Raw genomic sequence first — 23,884 nt, forward strand, 5'->3', positions numbered from 1 at the left:
CAAAGGTGAAATTTTAGCATATGACTAAAAGGTCCTACAGTTGCAGCTTCATGATTCAGCACCTAACATCAATAATTCATAGTGAGATCACAGGTTCTCTGTGGAAGATAGTGACATACTTGCCTTATAAAAGGGAGTATAGGGCATACTGAGAGCATTTTGAATTTAGACTTATATGGCTCATGTGAGTGTGGGACATTTGTCTCTGAGCTAGTGGGGGTGCAGAAGGTTCTACTTTGGGAAAGGCTCTCTGGGCAAAATGTATTGGGTTGTAAGGCTAGGATACACACATGTGGTAACCAGCTCCTCCTGAACACAGTTTTTCAGTTACCCTGGGCAGGTGGGAAGCCTTTCTGCTTTCTGTGGAAAAGATTCCAACTTGGTTCCCTGCCATCACCAAACACGAATGTGTTGATTTTTCTTTTTTGAGCTTCCAACCCCTGCAACCTTCCCAAAATAAATCAAACCAGCCATCGGGGCACCGAAATAATATTACTACTAATAAGCAGCTTTGCCTAGACTTTCATAAACAACACTTCTGAGGTCAACTTTGCCCCAGAGGTCTGGACACATTCTTTTTATGTAACCTGCTTACTAATAATTACTAGACTTGGGTGCCTTAACCCCGAAAATAGATTTTAATAGCAACTCCTAAAGACAAAAGACATGAAACGACAATTTAAAAATGTGCACCAACTAGAAATACACTTGGCAACCTGCTCCAGCCCAAGGTGAAGACAACCCGCGGCCTCCCCGCACCCCTCCACTGCAAAGCCCTTCTGTCCTGCCCACCCGGCCGACAGGATAAGAGCGTCAGCTAGGGGCCCCGGCCCCGCCCTCCCCTACCCCGGCCCCGCCCTCCCCTACCCCGGCCCCGCCCTCCCCTACCCCGGCCCCGCCCTCCCCTACCCCGGCCCCGCCCCCGCCCCCTAGGCTTGCTTCCATGCAGCTCCTCCCCTTGTTCCAGGAGCTGAGGTCAAATTGTCTCCAATGCTGATTTACATAGCCCAATGGCCGCGCGTATGCAAATGAGGTGGGAAGTGGTTGGCTGGAGGTTGGCAGGATAACTTGAGTAAGCGAAGCCTTTGTCCTTCAGTGGCTCTGGGGCAGCTACCGGGAAGGTGACGGCTGCTCTCGAGGCTAGGCGAAGGACCGAGAGCTTACTGGCGAGCGATCCCGGCGGGAGGGGCGGGCCGCGCGGTGGCGGAGGGCGCCGGGGGAGCCTGTGAGGGAGTGCAGAGCAGGCGCCCGCGCGCCCTCTGGGGCAGGAGCAGTCCCCACGCCGCTCTTTCTCTGTGGGGGACCTGCAGTTGCAATATGACTTTGGAGGAATTCTCGGCTGGAGATCAAAAGACCGAAAGGTAAGTCGGCCAGAGCCTCTCCCTAAACTCTCTCTCGCTGCGCGCACCCGGGAGCAGCCGGGCTGTAGAAGGTGTGCGAGGGAGTAAGCCGGTAAAAGTTTGCAGAGGGCACCTCCCGCCTTTCTCCCTCGGGGACCTCCCAGGGCTGCCCTCAGACGGAAAGACCTCCCCACCACCCCAACTCGGCCGAGCCCCTCCGAGCCCTTGCAAAGAGTGAAACGACCCTCCTGGCCCGTGCGGCGTCTGCAGCTGGCAGCCTGGGGCAGCACCCTCGCGGGAGAGTGGCGGGTGGCACTCTTGGGGCTTCTCACGCGACTCCCGGCCTCCGGGCGTGCGAGGGGTGAAGGGGATTGAGGGATCCGGGGTTTGCAGAAAGCGGGGTGCGCAGTGGCTCATGCACTCGTGAGGGAGGGTCGCGGTGCAGGGGGAGTGGGCTGCGACGGCCAGGAGGGGACCGTGACTGACGCAACCCTTTGCTCTGGCCGGCGTGTAGGATGGATAAGGTGGGGGATGCCCTCGAGGAAGTGCTGAGCAAAGCCCTGAGTCAGCGCACCATCACTGTCGGGGTGTACGAGGCGGCCAAGCTGCTCAATGTGTAAGTGGAACCCTCGCGCGTCCCTCGTGGCACCCCCTCCCACCCCAACCCCGGGAAGTGGGCCCGCGGCGCAGCTTCCTGCCGCTGTCCATCTGCCGGCGGGTGCCTACCCCAGGGGGAGCGAGCGGGTCGGGGCGCGACCCCGGGGCCCCGGGCGGGTGTTGCGGGCGTCCACGGGGGCTGGTGGTGCCTGCGCGCTCACCTGCCCCACCCGCCGCCCGCAGTGACCCAGATAACGTGGTGCTGTGCCTGCTAGCCGCGGACGAGGACGACGACAGGGATGTGGCTCTGCAGATCCACTTTACCCTGATTCAGGCGTTCTGCTGCGAGAACGACATCAACATCCTGCGCGTCAGCAACCCGGGCCGCCTGGCCAAGCTCCTGCTCCTGGAGACCGACGCGAGTCCCGGGACGAGCGAGGGCGCAGAGCAGCCCCCGGACCTCCACTGCGTGCTGGTGACGGTGAGGGACCAGGGGTCTGCGTGCTGGTCGGGGTTAGAGTCCTGCAAGAAAGTGAGCCGGGGCGGAGAGTCGCCTGACTGCAGAGTGGAACGGGTGGCGGCCAAGAGCGTGGCTACCTTTGTCCCCTTAAAGAGTGGCTGGACTTTCAGCTGAGATGTGCCGGTTTCATCATCAGGATTTTCTCTGGTACAGAACGTGTCTAAGCATGTTGAAGGCTGCCAGCAGCGGAAGAGATCCTTATGAGTCAGCACTGTCGGCCCAGCTACTCCCTACCTACATCTGCACTACCTCCCCGTGACTAATTCCTTTAGCAGGGCCGATTAGATAAAGCCAAATAAATTCCTGGCTCACTCTCATTAAGGAGTCAGCTTCATTCTCTGCCAGTCAAAGCTAAAAATAGAAATGGTGTAGGAGACAGACCTCATTAATTCCCTAGAAATACATTAAGAAGATAGAGTGGAAATTTTTTCTTTGCAATCTTGGAATTTTTTTAAGTGGAGCTTTTTTTTTTTCTTCTTCTTCCTGATAAAAACGTTTGGTTGGTAGATAACTTGTGGTTGTAGAGGCACATGTGATAGCTTTGTCTTTTACATTTCACTACTTTTTGGCTGGTCTAGTTAAGTGGCAGCCTAATTTTGCAACTTTTTTGCTACTCCTGAAAAATACAAAATACTACTCTGTCTTTTGGGACAATAACAGGTGGCAATTCTAGTGAACTGTTATATGCAGCTCTCACATTGTGAGCACAGCATGGAAATATTTCTCAGTTGTTTCATTCAGGTTTCTACCACATTATAAGTCTGGTAAGACAGACCCATCCATACTCTTGTGCAAAACTGAATGAATATTGTCATGCAAACATGTATATAGCTCAGCAGATTGCATTAGTTTCAACTTTGCAGTGCAGAGTTTAGTACAGAATGACCTTTAATGATATTGCAGGAAACCAAACTACCTGGAAGAAATTTTATTTTTTATGGTTGTAACTGGTCTCCATGTCACACAGCCAAAGTATAGAATGTTCAAGTGTCTTTCTCTCAAAAGTAGCATAACTATTAGCAAATGCTGGTTTTTAAATGGTAAATTAATTTTTTTTTAATTTGTTTCTAGAATCCACATTCATCACAATGGAAGGATCCTGCCTTAAGTCAACTTATTTGTTTTTGCCGGGAAAGTCGCTACATGGATCAGTGGGTTCCAGTGATTAATCTCCCTGAACGGTGATGGCATCCAAATGAAAATAACTGAACCAAATTGCACTGAAGTTTTGAAATACCTTTGTAGTTACTCAAGCAGTTACTCCCTACACTGATGCAAGGATTACAGAAACTGATGTCAAGGGGCTGAGTTCAACTACACGCTCTGGGGGCCCGGAGTTAGATGACTTTGCAGAATGAAAGAGGTGAAAATGAAGAAGGAAACTGTGTTGAAACAGAAATACAAGGCGAACAAAAATTACAAAGAACCAGGAAGGAAGGAACACAAGCTATGTATTAATTTAGGATGGTTGTGTTAATATTTAATTAAACCAAATATGCTTAGTTAAAGTTTAAATGTGCGGCAGTAGTTTGGGTACTTTTGGTTTATATGCCCTCAAGCAAAAGAAAAGCAGAAAGGGTTAATCATATTTTAAAACCATATTTTATTGTATTTTGATGAGATGTTAAATTCTCAAAGTTTTATTATAAATTGCACTAAGTTATTTTATGACATGAAAGGTTATTTATGCTATAAAATTTTTGAAACAATACCTACAATAAACTGGTATGGAATTATTGCATTTCTTAATGTGTGCTTTTGTTGTTTTTAACTTAGATTTTATTTATTTTTGTTTTTTTAATATGAACATTTCAGAAATCATACATAGATATGTATGTCTGTATATAGATATATATATCTATGTATATGTATTTATATGGGGTTTTTTTTCTACTTTTAAACATTTGGGCTATAATTTTATTTTTTATTCTTTATTTAACATATTTTACTGATGGCCCACTCTATACTATGTACAAAGTCAGAAAATAAAGGTGATTTAAGATGAGTTGGAGTTGCAGTTAGGGAAAAGAAATATTAGAGATCATTCTTGCAAGTCTGAAGAGAATACCGTTCAAAGATTTAAGTGCTACAATGAAATTATATGCAAAATGCTAAGGAAGCAAAGAGGAGAGAGTGGCTAAAGTTACCTGCAAGACAAGTGATGTTTTTATGGGGAAAGGTCATTTTATGTCGGTCTTAAAACATGAGTTCTATCTCCCCAGCTGAAGAGAGTAAAAGGATATAGCTGACAATAACACTAGTTTGTGCAAATGTGTGGAGGCCTGCAAGACCAAAACCTGTTGGGAACAAAGGGTGATTTGGTGTGTGCCTCTGGTGTGGAAAGATAGTGAGAGATACAGTTGAAAATGTAGGTGGGGATGCAGCTCAGACTGAAGGGCGTTCTGTGTCACCCTTAGGTTTGGGCTTCCTTCTGTAAACTTGGGGCAGTGTGCACAGGCCTTCACGCAGGGAGTGACGTGGTCGGTGTTCTGGGAAGATAACACTGGGGACTGTGAAAGACGGGTTATTGGGACAAGAGGCTGTAGGTAAGCAGGTCAATTAGGAAGTGACTAGCAGTCTGGGCTGTGCATTTTGCAGAACCATACTTCCAGAACAAACAGGGAAGTGGCCTGGCAGAGTTCTGGTGCCCTTATTCTCTTTTTGAGAGCTGTGTGCCTTCCAGCTGACATTTCTGCTGTGGTCTGAGGGGTCTAGTTAAATTATGTCGGATGGGAGAGATGGGGAAAAAAAGCAAAAGACCAGCAAAACAGTCATCCTTTAGTTGGAACAATCACTTGATAATTAACTGCAACAGCCTCTTGTAGAGATAGCCAAAGAAAGCCAAACTGCGTACTGAGGCAAAACCTAACATAGCTTTTGTCCACAGAAGTTTCGCCTTCTTAAACTACCCTCCATGGCTCCCCTGACATCTGTCTCCCATCCTTGTCAGTAACTATGTGCAATCAGCAAATATTAAAATCACAGGAGGAAGAAAAAACAACTAATAATAAAAAACTCCAAGTTTCTGCTTAGTTTATGAATAACATAGGCCCATGAGCCCTTCACCTTGCAATTAAGTTTGTTTTTTCACATCTGTAAGAAATGTGGGTTTTTAGGCCTTGTATTTTATGTAAGCCAGTTCTCAATCCAAAACATGGCTGGTATTTAATATTTGTTTCTTATATTACCAAAGGATTGGGGGCAGTGAATTTTAAACAGATTTTTTTAACCTTCCCACTAAAGTAAGGATTTTCAATTCTTTTCCACAATTACCTAAAAACTCTGCTGCAGAGGTGAGTGAATTAAACGAGGGAAACGGAAGGTCCAGAAGCAGAGTTGGTTGGTAGAAAGAGCCTGGGGACTGGCCAGTAGTAGACCCTCCCCATCCTGTTTTCCTCATCTGTGAAATTGAGAAAATGACCCATCTTGCAGAGTTATTGTCTCTCCTACAAGACTGTAACTTCTCTGAAGGTCAGAACTAACGTCTCAATAATTACAGCTCAGTACTAAGCACATTTCTCAGCAACCAATGAAGTATTGAAATAATATTTGTTGACTAAATAATTTAGAAATACTAATCAGTGCAAACTACCCTGCATTTGATAGGTGCTCGGTATAGTGTGTCTATCACTAGAACCCAGGAAACAGCAAAGGAAAACATTATGGCATCAGAGAAATGTCTGCTGCTTCTAACTTGAATTTTAAGAAAGGAGTTTATAATCTCTATTCTAACTCATTGTGCTTAAAGAGATGAAGTATACATACTTTAGGTTGCTTTGTTTCAGTAAAAACAATGCAAACCTACTATTTTGGATTTTAAATTTTATCTGTTATTCTTTCCTGATTGAACATAATATAAAATTAACAGGGTATTGAAAAATCCAATCATGAAACATAAGCTAATTATAAACATGTTCAATTACCTGGACAGCTTCTACCTCAAATTGATGCTAATATTCTTCATTTGTTGCTTTAAATACCATTAAACCTACTTATTAAAAGTTGGTGGAAACGTTACAACAGGAGCAAAAGTCCCCTCATCTATCTAAGATGGAAAATGCCTATCTTTTCCACTGGCAATTTCACCTCTGTGTCATAAGTAGCATTGCCTCTTCCTCTATACAATTAATTAAGGCTCTCTGTAAGTTAAACCTCTGTAATAAAAGGACTCATGAAGGTCACTAGTCCCCTAAAATAATATATTACTTTCCAGCTAAAGAAAATAAGATCATTTCTAGGAAAGAGCTGTTTTTATATTGCCAGTTGGAAGCATTTCCAGCATATGTTTTGAGAGACTTAATGTATCATTATTTCCTCAATTTTCAACTATATGGGTTAAATTTTATTCTTTGATACGTAGTAAAAGGCTTCAAGCAATGATGACTGTTTCCTTCAAATGAATAAAACTCCAAATGATATGATTTAACACTGTTGGGAAAACATCTGTGTTAGGCTTGCTCGCTTGTACTGTGCCTGACTGGGGTGAGCACGGAGCAGTGCCATGTGTGTATAGTCTATGTAAGATTACAGGTGCTTGCCTTCAGGGCAGAGTGCAGACTGCCTGGCCACCACTGTGAGGGGCCATTTTAGCTGTTCGTTTGCCTGCTGCCATGCCTGAGAAGCAATTTTTCTCCGCCCATTTGCTCATCCGCTCTTGCGAGGTTCTATTAAACGGGGTACTGGCCCAATGCTGGCCCAATGCAGTTCCTCTACTGTCTGCCCAAATCCAATGTGAACCTGCCTGGTCTTGGCCACCAACATTACAAATGCCAAGCGGCATCCCTCAGATTGAGTTGAATCTTTATTTTTTCTAACAATCCTTATATAAAAATCCTTATATAAATATAAGAAACTCTGAAAAGATTGTATTTATGAAGACCACCATGAAATACTTAATAAATGGTTACTATGAGCAAGGGACTATGGTAGTGATTTTGAAGCCTACACAAAGTCAGACACATACTCTGGTGTGGGGAAAACAGTTGGGTTAGGCTTGCTCACCGGTTTACCGGTTGTAAGCACTTTGCACAATTAGTGAATGAGCACGTGGCAGAGAGCCATGTGTGTCTCTATGGAAAGGTGTGGGTGCTTTTCCTTGGAGGTGATTCTCCCAGATTGTTCTTCTGCTACTGCAAGGTGTGGTTCCCTAATTCACTCAGCCACCACCGTGAGGAACTGTTTTCCTGATCCCTTTTCCTCTACAACAGGGGTCTCCAAATTTTTACACAGGGGGCCAGTTCACTGTCCCTCAGACCATTGGAGGGCCGGACTAAAAAAAAAACTATGAACAAATCACTATGCACACTGCACATATCTTATTTTAAAGTAAAAAAACAAAATGGGAAAAAATACAATATTTAAAATAAAGAACAAGTAAATTTAAATCAACAAACTGACCAGTATTTCAATGGGAACTATGCTCCTCTCACTGACCACCAATGAAAGAGGTGCCCTTTCCGGAAGTGTGGCGGGGGGCCGGATAAATGGCCTCAGGGGGTCGCATGTGGCCCGCAGGCTGTAGTTTGGGGACCCCTGCTCTACAGCGAAAAGCAGGTTTTCCTTTGTTTATTCTCTTGCCTGTCTTTGCAAGCCTTCAACAAACTGGTATGGCCCAAGGCTTTCCAGCTCTACAATTCCGCCACCATTTTCCCAAATTCAGTGCAAACTTGCCTGGCCTCAACCACCAGCATTTTATTTGGTATAGTGGACAGGAGTCATATCAGATCAGTATGGAGCTGCTGACACCCTTGAAGGGTGGGGTTGAGGAGTGGTCCTTGTTCTCTAGCGTATGGTTCCCTGTGGCTGTCCTTTTAGGGGCCGTGGTTTGGGTGTTTTTTACAGTCCTGTGAAAAGAAACTGAGAGCTCTGAATGAGGTCAGAAAGCTCCAAGATGAGCTGCAGACTGAGTACCAACAATGGCATGAGTTGGAACAGTCACTGGAGGAGTTGTAGATTTGAGAACAGCAGGTCAGGCTACAGGCTGAGACCCAGAACTGGAATGAACACTGGAGAAGGAGGCTGACCACTCTTGAGAACTGCAGTGTGAGAGGCAGGCTGAGCACCAATAGTGCCTGGAACTGGAATGGTTGTTGGAGAAGAAATTATGGATTCGCAAGCTGCAATTTGCCCTAGAAGCTTAATGTCGGCAGCAACAGTCATTAGAGAAGCAACCGTGAGTTCAAGAGCTAGAGTCTCAGCTTTAGGCCAAGAGCCAGCAGCCATATGAGCCAAAATGGGCGCCAAAGAAGGAGCAGCATCTGTGATGGTGGAATGGCTCTGAGTTGGCAGGAACAGGCATTTCCAACTCCTCTTCTGAGGAGGAGGTTCAGGCTGACACTGCCATCTGCAGACTCAGAATCCAGCCAGTGGTGGCCCAAAAAGTAAAAACCCAGCAGCTTAAACCAGAACAGAGGTTTCAGCCACTGAGATGAATGGTCCCAGCAGCTACCAGTAATCTCTGGTTTGATTTAAGCTGCTGCCAAAGCTCTAAAAGAACTTTATTAGGCTTGCCATCTAATTTCTCCCTATCTGCCCAGCTGCAATCAAATCTACCCACATCTGTGTTTGTGTAACTTTTGCAGGCCCATTTCTCTTGTTAGTTAGGGGAGGGGGCAGCATGGGAAGCAACCCTCACAGCTTTATGATTCCATGCTGCCTCCAGATCCCCCAAATCTGCTACCATTTGTGTTACCACATTGATGGGCTGCTCCCACATGGGTGCGCAAGATAGCCACTAGTGACCCAAAAAGGGATGCAGGCGTGCTACAGAGAATAAGGTCCCTCATCTCTGCCATGAACACTTTCTCATCCAGTCGACAGGACCTTGGATTGAAAGCAGCATTCTTCATACCTAGTCCCCAAAGGGCCTGGGCAGCTCACTGTAGGACTGCCACCAACTCACTGCCCCTGGCAAGTCTCCAGCATTCTGCCAGACTGTATGAATGGCTGCCATCACTCATCCTAATAGGGTATGGTTTTGTGGGTTGTCATGGCAGTTCTGAAGATGCTGCTTCAAGGAGGAATGTGTGGTAATGGCAGCCAATTTCTCCATCTCTGTTCTTAAGAGCATGATGTCATCTACCCCTGTGTCTCACAACTGCAGTAACCAGGCTGCCAGGGGCTCTGTGGATTTCTGTCTGAATTGTACCCCCAACTCCATCAGCTCTGCCTGGGTGTAGGGCTGGCCCACAGAGGGCTCCACTACCTGTGAAGGGGGTTGTGCCCACTCCTGGGGGACTCTTGACTACTGGGTTTTTACTTTCTGGGCAATCACCAGCTGGGCTCTGAGTCTGCAGTTGGCAGTTTCAGCCTAAACCTCCTCCTCTGAAAAGGAGGAGTTGGAAATGCCTCTTCCCGCCAACTCTGAGCCACTCTGCCAGCACAAGTGCTGCTCCTTCTTTGGCACCACTTTGGCTCCTGTGGCTGCCGGCTCTCTGCCTAAAGCTGAGACTTGAGCTCTTGAACCTGCAGTTGTTTCTCTAACAACTGTTGCTGCCAATGTTCAGCTTCCAGGGTAAATTGCAACTCGCGAACTCATAATTTTTCTCCAGAGACCATTCCAGTTCTACACGCTGTTGATGCTCAGCCTGCACCTCACACCGCAGCTCTCAAAAGCAGTTGGCCTCCTTCTCCAGCACTCATTCAAGTTCACACCATCTCTGGTTCTAAGCCTACAGTCTGACCTACAGTTCTCGAATCTGCAACTCTTTCTCCAGTGACTTTTCCAGCTCATGCCACTGTGGGAACTCAGTCTGTAGCTCATCCTGGAGCTTTTGACCTCAGGCAGCCTCTTGCACAGAGCCCTCGATTTCTTCTCATTGGCTATAAGAAACACCCAGCTCACAGCCACGAGGACCATATGCTGGAGAACAATGGCCACTCCTCTAGCCCACCATTCAAAGGTATCGTCAGATCCATACCAATCTGATCTGAACCCTGCTTGATGAGCCAAATGTAATGCTGATGGTTGAGTCCAGGCAGGTTAGCATTGAATTCGGGCAGATGGTAGAGAAACTGCGGATCCAGAAAGCATAGGGCCATACCCCTTTATTGGAGACTCGCAAAGACAGGCCAGTGAATTAAAAAAAAAAAAAAGGCTAATAAATAAAGGAAAACCTGCTTTTTGTAGTGAAGGGCAAGTGAGCAGGAAAACTGCACCTTGCAGTGGCAGGAGAGTGATCTGGGAGAATTGCCCCAGAGGGCAAACATCCATAGCCTTACATAGACTATACACACATGGTGATGCCACGTGCTCACACACAAACCAGGCCAGGTGCTTGCAGCAGGTAAAACAGTGAGCAAGCCTAACACAGCTGTTTCCCCCCACAGGTGGTTTTCTCAATCCCTTGCCCTCCACTGCGAAGAGCAGCTTTTCCTTTGTTTCTTCGCTTGCCTGTCTCTGTGAGCCTCCAATAAACAGGTATGGCCCGACACTTTCTGGCTCCACAGTTCTTCTACCATCTGCCCAAATTCAATGCGAACCTGTCTGGCCTCAACCACCAGCATTATGTCTGGCCTCAAGGATTTATAGTTTAGTGAAACAGTGAGACATATACATCAATAAATATAATCAAAAGCAAAGAAAAAAAAAATAGTGTTCAGTCAGTAACATAAGAAGGGCCCAGAGAATTGCTATGGGAGTTCAAAGGGTAGAAATCTCTGGATGGCATATGAGGATGGAATGGGGTAAAAGCTGTAAGCTCTATGATTGGAAGCTAGCTAGCATTGTATTTTGCAAACAGTACAAATTATAGATGCTTCTCAAGTTATGATTGCATTATGTCAGAATAAACCTATTGAAGGTTGAAAATGGTTTTAATACAACAATGTGGAGTTTCGGTTGTTTACCCTCATGATCCCATGGTTGACCTGGAGCTGCAGCTGGCTGCCACTGCCCAGCCTCACAGAACAGTATTGCATATTGCTAGTTTTTATCAAAATTCAAAACTTGAAGTACTGTTTCTACTGAATGAATATTGCTTTTACACCATCGTGAAGTTGAAAAATATAAGTCGAATCATCATTAAGTTAGGAACTACCTGTACTTAATTTATAATTCTGCTAGGTCCTGCAGAGAAGACACAGATATATGCTATAGGAACACTTGTCTTTAAGGAGTTTGTAATTAAATAAAAAAAACCAAGATCAGTACCTTCAGTCCTTGAACACTATTTATTGAAAGCCCATCATGTACCTGGCACTCACTGTGTTAGGTCCTGGGACTGTAGCAGTGAAAAAGATCTGCTTCAAGAATGTGCACAATTTAGTGGAGATGCCTGGCACCTGCGATGCTGGGTGAGAAGTGATGATGGGTAGTGTGATGCCAGTGGCCCAGGCCAGGCAGGTCCAGATGGGATTCGGGCTGATGGTAGAGAAACTGCAGAGCTGGAAAGCGCTGGGCCATTCCTGTTTAATAGTGTCTCACAACTGCTGATGAGCAAACAGGCAGGGGAAAACTGATTCTCAGGCAAATGAACAGCAAAATGACCCCTCACAGTGGTGGCAGGCAATCCATAATCCACCACCCACCTTGAGGTTAAGGACCTGTAGCCTTACATAGACAGTACACACATGGTGCTGCCACTTGCTCATGCACTAATCAGGCAAAGGACAAGCTAGCAAGACTAATGCAGCTGTTTTTCCAATAGGTAGATGCAAGGTTTGATTGTTCCTGGGGGCAGGGAAACGTTGCCAGATCACCGAGACCTGTGGGATGAAGAGACCGGGCAGGGGAATGTAAAGAGCATGTGTTCCAGGAATAGGGAACTCTAGCTCAGGAGGGTATGAATTCATCAAGTTTGGGGCTAGCTTTGGGGGCAAGCACAGAATTTATATAGCGCTACATCCCGAGCACTGTTCTAAGCACTTTACTTATAGTAACTTATTAGCCTCACAATAGCCCTATAGATGTAGGTGATAATATTATCACCATTTTGAAGGTGAATTTGCCTAGAACCATATCATCAGTAAATGGGAAATCCATCCAGGATGCAAACAGACGCAGTCTGGCTCTAGAATCCATGCTCTGTAATGACAGGTGATGTGGGAAAGGTGGTATGAACCAGGCCAAAGGGCCCTATGAGCCAGGCTTTTCTCATTAGCCAATGGAAAGCCATTTAAAAATAACTTTAAACATGAGAGAGGCAAGGAAAGATGAAACTATAGCTCACAAAGTCTTAATGTGAGGTTGGAAACCGGTAGCCAAGAGAAATTTGGCTTATACTATGTTCAAAAAACTTTTTTTTTGTTAGTTGTCAGTATTTAAATATGGAAAATTTTCTTAGAAAAACTCTGCTTTCTATATTATCTCTTGAAAATTTGCTATATGTGGCAACAACGGGTCCACATTCTGCACGGCAGCAATTGCTGAGAGAACCTTTTACAGAAAAGGCGCCTTTTTTTTTTTTTTTTTTTTTTTTTTTTTTGCCGCAAACCTCACCCTTCTGAATCGTAAACTCAGTGCTATTGTCTGATTTAGGCTTCTCTTCTTAATTCTCTTAGGGATGTGATGTCTACCCTTCATCCCCACCAGCTAATACCTCTCAGTATGGGGCTCAGAATCTTCCTGTGTAAAACAATGAGGCGTTTGCATTATCAGAATTTCTCAAATTGTTCTGATGATAATAAAAGGCCTGGAGGTGTTTATTTAAAATAGGGCTTGAGGATCTCTTCCCAGGAGGTTCAGATTAAATGGGGCTGGGATAAACTGAGAATTTGGTTTTTTTACCAAGAACTTCAGGTAATTTTTATTGTCAGGGAACTTTGAGGAATGTTGCATGCTCCCTTGGAGTTCTCCCAGCTGAAATTCAGTAGGAACCACTCTTTACAAATCCCAGGGAAGTGGAGGAGGGGGGGCTTTCTTTTACTTGATCAGCTTCTTCTCCCTGCTGTCAGCCCACCAGGAGATAAGGAATTCACATTTCTCTGCAAAGGTTGAAGAGATTTCCAGGGAAGAGTTTTAACTAGAACAATTTGCTACCCTGGGATACAGAATTCACTAGTTTACTAAGGTGATTACAGCACAAGAACCACCAAGAGCGGGACAATCCACAAACAAACGGAATGGCTCTTAGCACTGCCTTGAACTGATGAGTAAACTGACCTGTTATGCACCAGACACAGCTTTAACACTTTGGACAAGACAAAGAAGCAGCTGATCAGCATGATAAAAACCTGCTTTTGTACAGCTCACTGCTCAATGTCAGGCACAAGGTAGGGGCTCAGGAAGTGAGAGATCTCTTTTTTTTTCTTATATCCATTAGTACTTTCTGGTTTACACCTTGTCACATTGATTAATTCAGTTCCTGCTAAAGCAACTGAGGCTCAGTGAAGTCAAGAGACACCTCCGAAGTCACATGGCAAGGAAGGGGAAAAATCAGAATGGCACTGTGAGCTCAGTCGTCTGTAAACCTAGTTGTCTCTCAAAGAGGCCAACCAGACAGCAGAGGTTAGCCTCAGGGAGGATGAAACTAATTGGATCTAATCTTTTACTTATCCAGTAGGTTGGACAGAGCCTCAGGAAAACTAAAGGAGACAAAAACCAGGAACGAATTCGAAGAATTGTTCCCTTTCATCTCAGAAAGTTCCTGGCAAAAGTAATTTTGTGTCCCTGGGTGCTCTTATGCTAGCATAGTTTTTTGCAATGAAATGCCTGAGAAAAAACTTATGCAGAGAAGCTGCAAACTTTCCTAGTATCATTACTTAACACTTGATTATATCCCCATATTTTTAATCATATTACCATCATCAAAATAATTGCTTAACAAGAAAGAAATGGCTCATTGGAGAAGAGCCATTTTGCTTCTGAAATGAATTGATTTCATTTTGCTTCTTTGTGTAACTGTTGAGGACAGAGCTAGCAAAAGAGCAAGAGTATAGCAGTTAAGACAATGGGCTTTTACAGCCAGAAAACCTGGGCTTGGATGCTGGATCCTAGCTAGAAGTTGAGAAAGTTAGTGTAACTTCTCTAAGCCGCCGTTATTTTCCCTATAAAATAGGAAAATAAGCAAAGGTTCCTGTCATAGGTTTGTTGTGCATAGAAAGCACTTAGCTCATTTCCTGGAAGTACGCAATATATGTACCTTAATAATTACATCTCCGATGAGGGGGTAGTTTTCTATGTATGCATGTTATGTATATATTCCACATAATTATGCTGTGTTGTAAATTAGAGGGCAATATATCAATAAGTAAAACAAACAAAAGAAATAAAACCAAAAAAACACCAGTGAACTACATAGCCCAATAGAACTGAATATGGAAAGACACCATCCAATTAAGTTTGTTAGTTTCCACTAACCTAGTTTCTCCACGTTGTTTCTGTTAATTTGGTTCTTTATCACTTACTTGGATTGTCAGAACAGTTTTTCTTCAAAATCAAAGGTTGAGTGTGTACTGTGTGGCAAGTACTGTGCTAAAACTTGCTATATAAAGATGATTACGGTGCAGTTTCTACCTGCAGTCTAGAACAGGAAACTGACAAACAGAATATTCAAGTCAGTGTGCTGTGGTGCGTCGTGGCTAGTTTGGGCATGTGCGGTGTGTGTATGCATAAGGCGGTGGTGGTAAGAAAGCCTTCCAGGAAAGGGAGATGCTTGAGCCCAATTTTGAAGCATGGTCCTGGTGGAACAGTGTGATGAATAAGGGATTTTCTTTGTCTGTGGTGTTTACTAGGAGATTCAATGTTAAAGAAGGGAGTGGGGAGAGGTAGGCTGAAAGACAGAAAGCAGATCACAGGAACCTTTTTTGCCCTCGTAAGGATAATGAACTTACTTGTCCTGCAAGCAACGTGAGAACTATGAAAATTTTACGTAGAGAACGAAAATGGTCAAACTGAAGTATTTTATGGCTTATTCTTTGCAGATGGATCCAATTGCCCAGCCACAATGTGCTAAGTGGAATTTCAGGGACATGTATGTATAGGGATAGCTGTTCAGTGTTCTTGTCTGTCCTGCTCACTTCCCTCTTCCTTCTGCAAACCTTCTTTCTTGTTAGCAACCCTCACCCCAGCCTCAAGGATAAATTTATAATATAGGTCTGGCAAACCCTTCTTGCCATAATTGGTTGGGGATTGATCTGTGACTTCCGCTGGACCAATCAGATCTTCTTCAGTCTTTTCTGCCGAAGTAGAGACTCCCCGTGTGGTGTTGCCAAGCCGCTGGGTGTCTGTGATTGCTGGCAGCTGGCTTGCCTGCACAGAGAGTAAGTCTAAGTCTATTCCAGAGCAAAGGGGGCGGGTGAAACCGGGAAGCAGAGCTTCTGCACCCAGCTGTACCTGAAGCGAGGCCTGTGGGTCTTCAGTCATGTGCTTAAGCTAGTTTCGTTGTTGTTCCCACAGGAATTGATTCATTAAAATCTACTCAGTGTGCCTGTGTGTATTGTGACTCCGAGAGGACTTAACACGTTTGTCATTTAATAGGTCTGAATTTACTTTCATCACTTGGTATTGTACATGGTCATCTGTCAAAAACAGATTTCTTTTTAACAGACCTTAGTTTTAAAGAGTTATAGATAAGTAAGTTCTGTACGAACTGGTAGATACTAAGTTCATTTCTTTGTTTTAATTTATAAGCCTCAACTTCACTGCAGAATAAAGAACATAGGCCAAAGAATGCATAATTGGTCACCCATATAGAACAGTATTGTTGATATAATTTGGAGCTTTTTGAATAGACGGCGTCAGGCCTGATGCAACTGTAAAAAAATTACTTAATGAATAGACTATGAAAATTGTATAAAATGTTATTAACTTTAATCAATAATTGCTTAAATTGCACTGTTACTAATTGCTATTTAAACTCAAAAACCTGATTTTGAATGCTCGCGAAGGTGGCATGGGTACACAACCATACCACCTTGTACTTGGGGGTGGTGTTTCAATACATATTTCAACAGAAACTTTGGATTTAGGGGTCACAAACATTTAAAATAATGGCTTTAATCATCATTTTAAGTATATGGTAGAGGAAAGTGTGCTTTCATTAGATATGCATTATACCAGTGATGCTGGCAAGGTTGAAAGTTACTCCTAATGTTGAGAGCAGTAAACATCAGTTTGTACATGACAAGACAGTTAGAGAAATAAGCGATCCCTTTGAAACAAAGTCTTAATATTAAAATAAAATGTGCACAGTGGTTTGTATCAACAGTATGCATTCTGTGGCAATAACATGTACAAATTGAGCACAATAGGTCTCTCTTTATATCCTGAAGAAAAGAGCAATTACATCATTTATGGGTTGTACTGAATTAAAACAAAAAGGTCAATTGTATACTTACCCCTTAGACAGGGTGCACATTCTTAACACCATCATTAATGTTGTTTGCAAAAGGTAGAATTAAAAAACAAAACTTTTTTGGGGGAGTGAAGTTTTTCATTTGCTGTTATAAACAGCAAATGCCATTCATTAACTCAAAAATGGAAGGAAGGGCCCCACAAACACACTATTTGAGCAAGTTGACCAATACACATTACAGTTTTAAAAATGAAGTTTACATACTATATGAAACAAGTCCCAACTAGGCAGTGTCAAAATGCCATCAATTTCTTTGCTTGCTTTGTGATTGTACCCCTTGGAGGTGTTATGGGTCTCTTCTTCTCTGCAGATTTTAAAACCTGAAAAGAGCACATTAGTGTTTTGTCCTCTCTATCATGGCACCTGCATTGCCAAACTCTCCACAACAATTGAGCGCAGAAGACAGAGTGAATAACTGCCTCTTTGCAAAAAAAATCATATGCCTCTTCAACTGCCTGGATAGGTTCTACATATAAAATCCAAATCATGCTTATGGAGAAATTTTGCAACCACTTCTGCAGCAAATGTGAAAGACACTCCTCTGTCTTTTTCACCCCAGCCTAAGACATCTTTCTTGGAGTCAAACCACAAAATATCACCAAAAAAAGACCTTAATCTGGTACATCAGTTGGCCATATAATTCCCCAAATCTGTTCCATAAATTGAAGATCTGGTAATAAACCTCTGGGCAGCATCAATAGAATTTATGAATCTTATGATGAATGTAAAAGATACAACATTAAACAATAGAAAATATTCACTGACTGCTCGTTTGCCAATAGTAGCCATCGTGGATGAGGAAATCCTTTGCTGTCATGGAGGTTTATCACCAGATCTGTGTTCCCAATAATAGTGCTACCATGATAGTTCTACCCGTAACATTCTATGGAGAGAAGGTGAGTTTAATCTTAGATATTATATTTCAGGTGCTTTGGTGACGATCTGTTAAAATGTCTAGTAGGATAGGTAAGTCTGATGCTTGGACAAAATACATGCTGAATGTTTTGATTTGATTTTGTTTTGTTCTGAGCATATAACAACTATGAGAATGAGTGAGATCTTTAAGAATGGGTAGAGTGAGAAGAGCAGCAGTGGGCTAAGGATAGAAACTTGAGACTGAGGTTGTGATTGTAGGAGGCAGACGTAAGAGGAAGAGACAGAGGAGGAGAAAAATGAGAGTGATGTCACAAAAGGTGGTAGTACAGAATGGTGAGTCTACAGAAGAGAATGACTCACATGTCAGAGGGGACCCAGAGGGAGAGACTGAAAGGTTCCATTGAATTTGGAAATTAGGTGTTTACTGGCTCTTTTTTTTTTTTTTTTTTTTTTTTTTTACAGAGGCAGAGATAGACAGGGACAGACAGACAGGAACGGAGAGAGATGAGAAGCATCAATCATTAGTTTTTCGTTGTAACTTCTTAGTTGTTCATTGATTGCTTTCTCATATGTGCCTTGACCGCGGGCCTTCAGCAGACCGAGTAACCCCTTGCTGGAGCCAGCGACCTTGGGTCCAAGCTGGTAAGCTTTTTTTGCTCAAGCCAGATGACCCCCGCACTCAAGCTGGCGACCTCGGGGTCTCGAACCTGGGTCCTTCCGCATCCCAGTCCGAGGCTCTATCCACTGCGCCACCACCTGGTCAGGCTTTACTGGCTCTTTTATTGGGAAAAATCAGTTTCATTTCATAGGTGGAAGGAAAAGCCAGATTGCACTCAACTGAGAAGATGGGAGGTGAGGAAGAGAAGACAGGGAAGGCAAACCCCTCTTTTTAACATTTTGGTAAGAAAAAGAGAAGAGGATTAGGGATTGAGGAAATAGCTGGCAGACTTGTCTATGAACCATAGTTGCTTCTCAACTGTACATCCGATGGAAGATATTTAGATGGGTGGGATAAAGACATTTGGATGTGGGAAGGTAGGAACTTTTAAGAATTCAGGCTAAAAAAATGGCCCCAACATTGTTTTGATGGAGAAGGCAGGATTATTTGGATGGTGGAATCAGTGGTGAGATTCAAACGGTTCTCAACAGTTCAATACCTAATTTTTTGAGTTCAGCAAATCAGTTGTTAAAATGGCACTTTGTAATCAGGGTTCTCTCTAAGGTGGGCGCCTGGGCAGCCGCCCAATGTGGAAATCACAGATTTCCATTCCTTACTCTTTTTATTTTATTTTTTTGACGTTCATCTGTGCAACAGCGTATTCTAAGCACCTGTAATAATGTTTATTCCATCCATAGGTGAAAAAAATTGCAAGTGAGGACACCAATCAAGAAGCAATATGGTGGCCCTGGCTGGTTGGCTCAGTGGTAGAGCGTCGGCCTGGCATGCGGGAGTCCCGGGTTCAATTCCTGGCCAGGGCACACAGGAGAAGCGCCCATCTGCTTCTCCACACCCTCCCCCCCCTTCCTCTCTGTCTCTCTCTTCCTCTCCTGCAGCCAAGGCTCCATTGGAGCAAAGTTGGCCCGGGCGCTGAGGATGGCTCTATGGCCTCTGCCTCAGGCGCTAGAATGGTTCTGGTTGCAACAAAGCGGTGCCCCAGATGGGCAGAGCATCGCCCCCTGGTGGGCATACTGGGTGGATCCCGGTAGGCGGCATGCGGGAGTCTGTTTGACTGTGTCCCCGTTTCCAACTTCAGAAAAATACAAAAAAATAAAATAAAAAATAAAAACAATGTGATATGAAGAAGCAATATGGAAATATCTTAAATAACAGTTTTATTATTTTTGTCAGGTATTATTTAATATCTTTATTACTATTTTAAAACTCATAACATAATCTAGTTTTGTGACCCCTTTATTGTTCTTATTTAAGTATTAAATGCATGAAATAATAAACTACCTTTCATTTTTTAATATCTAAAACAATTGTTATGGCAGAGAACCGGTTGTTAAATTTTTTGATCCCACCACTGGGTGGGATGGAGATGAACAGGGGGTTTGAGGAGGGTGATAGTTTGGAACGGAGGAGTTGAACAAGGACTAATAAAAGGACTGTGAAATACCATTGGGCCTCAATAAAGATTAGAAATGCTACTGCAGTATGTCTCCGCTAATTTATTCTCCTTGTTCAATCTAATTATCTTTATGAAAACAAAGGTTATCATGTCAAGACCTTGCTTTAAATTTTCTACCCACTTCTTCCCTTAGTTTATATCTATAATCAGTACAAACTCTTATACTTTGACTGGACCCAAACTTCCTTTCTAGCCTCATCAACATTCTCCTTCCTATACTCCTGCCACAAAGATCTGTGACACCGCAGACATCTTTAGAACTTAGCATTTGGATCCACTGTTTTTGCTGCTGAGAATATCTTTTCTCTATCCTTGCTAACAAACTTCTACTCATTCTTCAAGGCCCAACTGATTTATTGGCTCATCTGTGAAATCTTTTCTGACTCATTAAGGCAGAGCAGCTTCTTATAACAGCATTTACCACATTCTATAGTGATTTATTTGTTTACTTCTTACTGCACACCCCCACCCCCACACCTACCTCTACCCCCACTATCCCGGAAGATCCTTGCCTTTTCGGGGTTCATCCAAGGACATACTTAGCATAGTGCTGGCAGGAGCTACTACACTCCTAGTAGAAACTCAACAAATGCATAAATTCCTCTTTGTCCTGCTTCTAAAAAGCAAATGCTCTGTTATTTATATTTAATGTTTGAGTGGACTATTTTTACTTTTTTGTAGTTATGTTTTATGAGATTGTCTTTTAAGGCATTGTTGATGCTTGTTGAAGAACTTTGCTCACTTAATTATATTAATTGCCTATATACAAAATACCCTTCTACAATTCACTTTTTCTCAAAAATTCTTTCCAGTCCTGCTGATGAGTCAGTAGCTGAAGTATCAGGAAGTGAATCTTTAAATATCTTTTAAATACCTATAATTATACACAGCAAACCCACATACCCTTCTCTGACCCCATACTCTAGACTTTCGTTCTTTGCCTCCTGATTTTCAATTCAAGAAGGAAAATGTAGAATGACTTGGGATGGAGATGACAAAAAGCAACCAAAAGTGAACTGCTCTCCTTTCTCAAATTTGTATAAAATTTAAAGCTAGAAGAAATGTGAATTACCTAGTCTAAATCCTTTTATAAAAAAGTTTTTTTTTTTCTTCTGGAAACAGGACTAGAAGTCATAAAGGTCCTAAGGTTATAGAGCAAATTAATGGCAGCCAGACTGGAACCTACATTTCCTGAGTCCAACATGTGTGTTTTCTTTCTCTTACTTCATCCTATTCATAAAAACAACAACAACCCAAAACAAAAACAAAACATTTTAAAAGAGTATCTCCAAACTTCTGTTTCCTTATGTGTAAAGTAGAGCAAATAATAGTAGCAACCTCATGGGGTTGTTGTGAGAATTAAATAAATCAATAGATACAAAATGCTGAGAAAAATACCTGGCCATAGTAAATGACTAGAATTTATTATTGTTTTATTCTTAGTTAAGGCCTAGGCCATTACACTCTTGGTTACTGAAGAACTTATTTGCTAACCTTATTTTACTTAACAAATTTTAAATTTCCCAAAGCTATTCTTCCTCCAGTCAAACCATGCTACATATACGAAGACACTTCATTTGCTAATAGATTATGAACGACTTAGGTGTATGAAATTAGCATCTGTACTTTTTATTTATTTAAAAAATTACTTATCAATTATGGAAAGGAGGAGAGAGAAAGAGAACTATCATTTTTTGTTCCACTTATTTATGCATTCATTGGATGGTTGTATGTGCCCTGACTGGGAATCAAACCTGCAAACTTGGGATGTCAGAATAATGTTCTAACCAACTGAGCTACCTGGCCAGGGCTGTGCTTTTAATTTTATAATTCTGCACAGCTTTTTAAACTTCTTTGAGCCTCAGTTCCACAACTGGAGGATAGAGTAAAATAACATCTACTTTCCTTTAAGAGTTGTTGTGAGGATTAAAATGGAAGGACAGATGCAAAGTGCCAGCCTAGAATCAATGTTGGTTCTTCCTTTTCCCAGTGCCTCACCCAAATGTCTATAAATTTTGACAGATGTTATAGGGCTCATATTGAAATGTACCTCATTGATGTCAGATCTAAAAGGGCCTATTTAGAACCAACTCATCTAATGCTTTGGCCAATGAGAAAAATACCTTGGCCTTTTAAAGGTTAAAAGCAGCAATGGCCCTGGCTGGCTGGCTCAGTGACAGAGAGTCAGCCCGGTGTGTGGGAGCCCTGGATTCAATTCTCAGCCAGGGAACACAGGAGAAGCGCTCATCTGCTATCCCCCCCTTCCCCCCCTCCCCCTGTCTCTCTCTTTCCCTCCCGCAGCCAAGGTTCCATGGGAGCAAAGTTGGCCCAGGTGCTGAGGATGGCCCCATGGCCTCCACCTCAGGTGCTAGAATGGCTGCGGCTGCCAGGGAGCAATGCCCCAGATGGGCAGAGCATCGCCCCCTAATGGGCATGCCAGGTGGATCCGGGTCGGGCACATGCGGGAGTCTGTCTTGTTGCCTCCCCACTTCTCACTTCAGAAAAATACCAAAAAAAAAATAAAAAAAAATTAGCTATGATCTGTTGCACATTGATGATACTTGGAGTGCAGTTCTCCAAAGGGATGTTTTCTGACTACTGTGAGGCTCCTTTATAATTTTTAACACATCCAAATACAAGCTGTACTATTATAGTTATACATTTTTGAAAATATAAATTGGCTTTTAATTCACATCTATTTTGGAGAAAACTTTATTTCACAACCTGTGCTAGTTCTCGTTTTCCTAATACAGTTGACCTTTGAACAACATGGGGGTTAAGGGCACTGACACCCCAGCAGAGGAAAACCTGTGTCTAACTTTTGATACCCCGGAATATTAGTTGTACCTTGGTATACACGGGGCTTGGTTCCAGGACCTCCTACAGAGCTGTGGATGCTCAAGTTCCCTGTATAAAATGGAGTAGATCAATGCATATGGTCAGCTCTCTTTATCTGTGACTCCCAACTGCAGATGGAAGGAAGTACAGGTAGTTACTGAAATAAAAGAAATCTGCATATAAGTGGACCCATATTGTTCAAGGTCAACAATACATTAAAAATATACTAGTGAAATAGTAAATTTCAAAAATTTGTGTACTATCCAAATCTTACATGGCAACGTTTAAGGTTATCCATACCCTGATCTTAGGGGACATTAATGACAAGGTATGTCAGTGCTGGCACAGAGCAGGCTCCACTGCCACGTCTGTTCAGTGAGTGACTGCCTTAGACCTGTCCCAACATACCAACCCATGCATCCAGGGTCCCTGTGATATAACATGGTGAACATCCTATGTCAGGGCAGATTTAAGGTCTTTTAGTGGAGGGAGCTCTCACTTCTATCACTAAGCAGCATGTGTGTTAGGTGGTGGTGGTGGGGGGGGGAGGGTTGGATCTAGAGGCCAGAATTAGCAGTTTGCATATAGTTTGGATGAAGTAGGCCCATACTCTGAAAATAATCTCAGCTGCAAATTTCTTAACTCCAAAACTTAAGAACTTATCATTATTTCACTCAACCATTTAAGTTACTTGCTTTCATAATTTAGTCGATTATTTAGCAGTATAGCAAGATTTCATATGTCAAGTTCTCAGTGATACCTAAAATTTTATTAACTTCTACTCCTTTGTGCTAAGCAATGCTCTCTCCATAGTTCTATATTTTGTAGGGCCAGTAGTTTTCTATAGACTTAGGACTATGTTATTAGCATTTTAGCATGAACTAACTTATTTGGACTGCATTTTCCTCCAGGGTGGAGAAAGTACTAATTTCTTAAAAAATTGATAGTTGAGGTGAGGATTCCTGAAATCAACTATACATGTTTGCCCAGGGCTGGCCTTTAATAGACCTGAGTGACTCATAAGGAGATAGTAATTGGAGAAACAAAAAGGCTCATCTAAAGACAAAGGTTATTTGGTGCTGACAGTGGTTAAAAAAAAAAAAAAAAAGTAGAGGCCCATACTTTGAAAATCAGCTGAAGGAGATAGTCACACCAGGTTGTACAAAGATGGCTAGCAGAGCTCTAAGCCTGGGAATAGGGAAGGAAGAAGGGAGAAATACTCAACTGTCTACCTAGCCTCAAATAAGGCAGCTTATAATAAGTATCTATGTGTATATGTGTGATTAA

The 23,884-nt window shown here is 43.0% G+C and overlaps 1 protein-coding gene across 1 annotated transcript; it reads left to right on the forward strand.

Moving 5' to 3' along the window:
- The first annotated feature begins 1,083 nt into the window (after positions 1 to 1,083).
- On the forward strand, positions 1,084 to 4,200 carry GADD45A (growth arrest and DNA damage inducible alpha). Its single transcript, XM_066376543.1, has 4 exons — positions 1,084 to 1,361; positions 1,855 to 1,956; positions 2,181 to 2,418; positions 3,529 to 4,200. The coding sequence occupies exons 1-4, from the start codon at positions 1,318 to 1,320 to the stop codon at positions 3,640 to 3,642; spliced, it is 498 nt and encodes a 165-aa protein (XP_066232640.1). The 5' UTR covers positions 1,084 to 1,317; the 3' UTR covers positions 3,643 to 4,200.
- Positions 4,201 to 23,884: the final 19,684 nt, after the last annotated feature.

Source organism: Saccopteryx leptura, chromosome 3, assembly GCF_036850995.1.
Source record: "Saccopteryx leptura isolate mSacLep1 chromosome 3, mSacLep1_pri_phased_curated, whole genome shotgun sequence".
NCBI lineage: Eukaryota > Metazoa > Chordata > Mammalia > Chiroptera > Emballonuridae > Saccopteryx > Saccopteryx leptura.

Excerpts from the sequence above, each read along its gene's own strand:
- GADD45A (XM_066376543.1), top strand. The coding sequence starts at position 1,318 with ATGACTTTGGAGGAATTCTCGGCTGGAGATCAAAAGACCGAAAG. Across the intron at positions 1,362-1,854 it reads GGAGATCAAAAGACCGAAAG|GATGGATAAGGTGGGGGATG; the intron begins GTAAGTCGGCCA and ends GCCGGCGTGTAG. Across the intron at positions 1,957-2,180 it reads GCGGCCAAGCTGCTCAATGT|TGACCCAGATAACGTGGTGC; the intron begins GTAAGTGGAACC and ends CGCCGCCCGCAG.